Source organism: Solanum pennellii, chromosome 6 (assembly GCF_001406875.1).
Source record: "Solanum pennellii chromosome 6, SPENNV200".
NCBI lineage: Eukaryota > Viridiplantae > Streptophyta > Magnoliopsida > Solanales > Solanaceae > Solanum > Solanum pennellii.
The window spans coordinates 53,507,878-53,511,570 of record NC_028642.1 but is presented as its reverse complement, the minus strand read 5'-3'; the positions used below and the strand labels follow the sequence as shown (position 1 = coordinate 53,511,570).

General features: G+C 33.1%; 1 protein-coding gene across 1 annotated transcript; it reads right to left on the bottom strand.

Moving 5' to 3' along the window:
- Positions 1–1,856: 1,856 nt before the first annotated feature.
- Positions 1,857–2,818, bottom strand: LOC107022557. Its single transcript, XM_015223145.2, has one exon. It carries the CDS (start codon positions 2,740–2,742, stop codon positions 2,005–2,007), a length of 738 nt encoding a protein of 245 aa, XP_015078631.1. The 5' UTR covers positions 2,743–2,818; the 3' UTR covers positions 1,857–2,004.
- Between the last annotated feature and the right edge of the window lie 875 nt (positions 2,819–3,693).

Here is a 3,693-nt window from a genome sequence, read left to right as displayed (position 1 = left end):
TAATAGAATACTTATATATGTAAATATTAGTATTATATAATTACAAGTTTGAACTATTGATTTGTGAAATTGTTATTTTTGTTTACACAAGTACTCTGTTAAATTTAAAAAGTTAATTGGGTAATTCAAGTATATATTGTTGGGTAATCAATATTATATTGTTAGCTTTTTTAAAATTTTATTTAGAAAAATACTTATACAGTTGATACCCACAAATTATATATTTTTGGCTCGTTTGTCTGATGTTCATATTCATACAGTTTGATACCTACAAATTATATTTTTTTACTGGTTTGTTTAATGTATTCATATTTTTGCTTAATAACAATGTTGAAATCTATTCATATTTATATATATATATATATAGATACTTGTATTTTTCTATAAACACAAGTTGAAATGTTAATTTGCAAATACAGTTATATCTAGATAGATAAATACTATATCGAAGATAAAAAATTAATTAAGGAATACAAGTATAGTTGTAAGCAATGTATTCATTTTTTGTGCTTAACAACACTGTATTCATTGTATTCTATATTGGTGTATTCATTTTTTGTTTAACAACTAGTGTAGCTATTGTTATGTAGTTCACCTATTTATTTAACCTTCATTCACAAATTCAACAATTTGCTTATATACAATAACTTGAATTAACCAAAAAAAATATTAATATCTTTTCGATGCCAGAATAATAAAACAACAAGAAAATTGAGCATGACGTATCACAATTTTTATTAACGATTTGATATGTCTTTAAGTAAGTAATTTTTAGTTATAAGTTAATTATGAGTTATTGTATGGACGTAATTTAAGGATAGTAAATTATACAAAAAAGGTTAAAACTATCCTTCAACTATTTGAAAAGAGCAAATATATCTTTCGATTATATTTTGGCTCAAAATTATTTTTTCCATATAACTATTGGTTCACTTCTATCCTTTCATTTAACGGAATAAGATGTGGCATTAACATAGGATGTGATCCTTCTTCTTCAAAAGCTCTACTGGACAACTATGGATTTCTTCGACAAAAAATTCAATTGGATTTGTTAAAATCAGCAACTTGACCTTAGTGAACAATGTTCTCATCTTTCATGGAACCAATGGTGTATTGGACCATCAATCTCTTCTTGATTACATAATTAGTGCATTAAGAAAAGACGATTCACTGTTGTTGCTAATGCGTTAACCATCAAATGCTCGGAGTTGTTAATTTTGACTTCCGTTTCTGTTGCTTGTAACAATATTACTTTGTTCTCACAACGAATTTTGTTACAATTACCGTCACCATGTTGTTCTCCGAAGGTACCGTTTTGGGAACTTGCAAGAAATGCAAAGGCTACTATAATTTTTCAAACTATTTGCTTGATTCTGGCCGCTTGTGCCTTCTCTATCGTCGGCGACAATGGACATCCATTATCGGAAGAAACAAATAACGATTTTACCACCAATTTTCTGTCAACATCTTCGGCGACAAAAGAGATCCATTATTCGGATGAGATATTCAACGATTATAACTTATAACTCCAGTGTTCAGTTTTGTTCGCCCGGAAAGAATGGAGTTTCGCTATGAATCTCCTTACCTTTTAATTGGTGGGGATGGATTTGGTTAGGTGGACATTTATGTGGCATTTTAATATACACATAGAATGCGACACCTCATTCTGTAATAGTAAGATGGTAAGGATAATTTTGAACCAAAATATAGTCGAAGGGTATAGTTACTTTATTTTAAAATAGTTGAAGATTTTTTTTTTCATAAATTATATTTAGAATTAATTTCTTATTTAATTTATGATAGTTAAAGATGTATTAATGTATAGATAAGAAAATTATAGAAAAATAATGACTTCGTATAAAAACAAAAAGCAACTTATACTGATATTTGATATTTGGCCTCGCTATTAATCTTTTTAAAATGTACAAACAGCAAACTAATATTCTAAAGCTATTAGATTTCGACCGGACAGGTGAGACACGCCGCCTAAAAACACACTTATCTCTACAAAGCCGGTAGGGACTCCGGCAGCCGTGACAACTCCGAAAAATTTGATGGATCTGGATAATCGAATAGTCCGCCCACTGTGACAAAATCACCGCCATTTTCACTGCCGTAATTATCTCCGTCCATGATCCCGGCAAGCATCCCAAAGTCGAATGAGTCATGTCTTAATAATTCTTTTTCAAATCCAATCGTATTTCCCAATCTCGATTCGGAATCAATATGGTTTTCGGGAGAAAAGCTGGGCGGGAGGCCAAGCTCATCGTCCGAAGCTTCTAGAAGGCAGCCGAGGTCCGATTGAGTATGGCCGGAATCTGACAACGTTAGGTCAATGAAGGTCTGAGGAGATGGCTGAGTTGAAGGATGAAGGATCTCTTCTTCAAAACTCTTGATTACAGAGTCAAGGTCCTGATTTTCTGGTATAGTACCATCACTCACTGTTTCTGGCTCATCAAGTATATCCAGAATATCTTCTCTAATCTGCTTAGACTCCGGCGAATCTACGTCTACGTCTGCATCATACTCATCAAACTCCGGCGAACTGACATGACCTTCCTGATTTGACTCGGACGAGTTCACCTCTAATTCCATTTCAACTCCGTTCAACTCAACCGAGCTCGAACCTGCATTTGCCTCGATATGGACTCGCTTCGACTCATGCGAGTCGAAGACTGAGTCCAAATCCGAATCCTCTCGGGTTCGCTTGTTACCGTTTTTTTTAAGTATATACTCTTCCATGAAGATAAACTAAGTGAGGGATAAATATTGTGAAGTGTTGAGAGTAAAAAAAGTTCTGATAGAGGAAATGAAGGAGTTTTAGAATTTATATAGTGGAGAGAAGTGATTATTTAGGTGATGATATTTTAAGAAGAAACGATGGGCGGGAAATTAGGAGGAGATATGAGGTGGACGTTCAACTTGAATGCTTCCCTCTTGTTACATCTACAATGACGTTTTCAATTGTCCTATTGGATTGTCTCTCCATAACTTTTTCTCTATTGGATGCCGTTTAAAGACGTGCCGTGGGTCTGTTGTCAAATCTCTTGGATTATAGTGGTTTTGGAGTTCGGACGGAAAATGAAAAGTCATTTGCAAAGTGTAAATGAAAAGTTATTTCTTTCATATCGGCAAAAGAAAAAGAAATTGTTGTCCTTATAGAAGGAAACACTTCTATTACTTCTTAAAGAGCTAAGAAGAAGATGCCCCCTCGCGCCGTCGTTGCTCGCTCGGCTTCGGATTTGGCAATTGATTGATTGATAAATTTTTTGGACAAAATTTATTTAATCAGTTTTTGTTAAATCAAATAAATTAAAATTATCTCTTATAAATTTGCAGGTAACGGTAATATTCCAAAAAGTTGTTACTCTTTTCGAAAAGTCGTTACTTTCCAAAAAGTCGTTATTTTCCTAACCGACACAATTTTCCGAAAAATTGTTATTTTTCCAAAAGACACAACTTTCTGGATAAAATGGGTCTGAACAGATTTCACTGAACAGACATGTTCCTTGCTGAAAATGGCTATAAAAGGAACTCAATTTTTGATTTTTTTAGAACACTAAAAATTTTCCTTCTCTGCATTTATTTTTCTCTTAAATAAAATCAAAATGTCGATCGACTGAGTCTGTGTGACTTGTTGCTGTTCTTAAGTTCGTTGAAGTTAAAGAAGTTTGAGGTACCGCTATTTCTTTA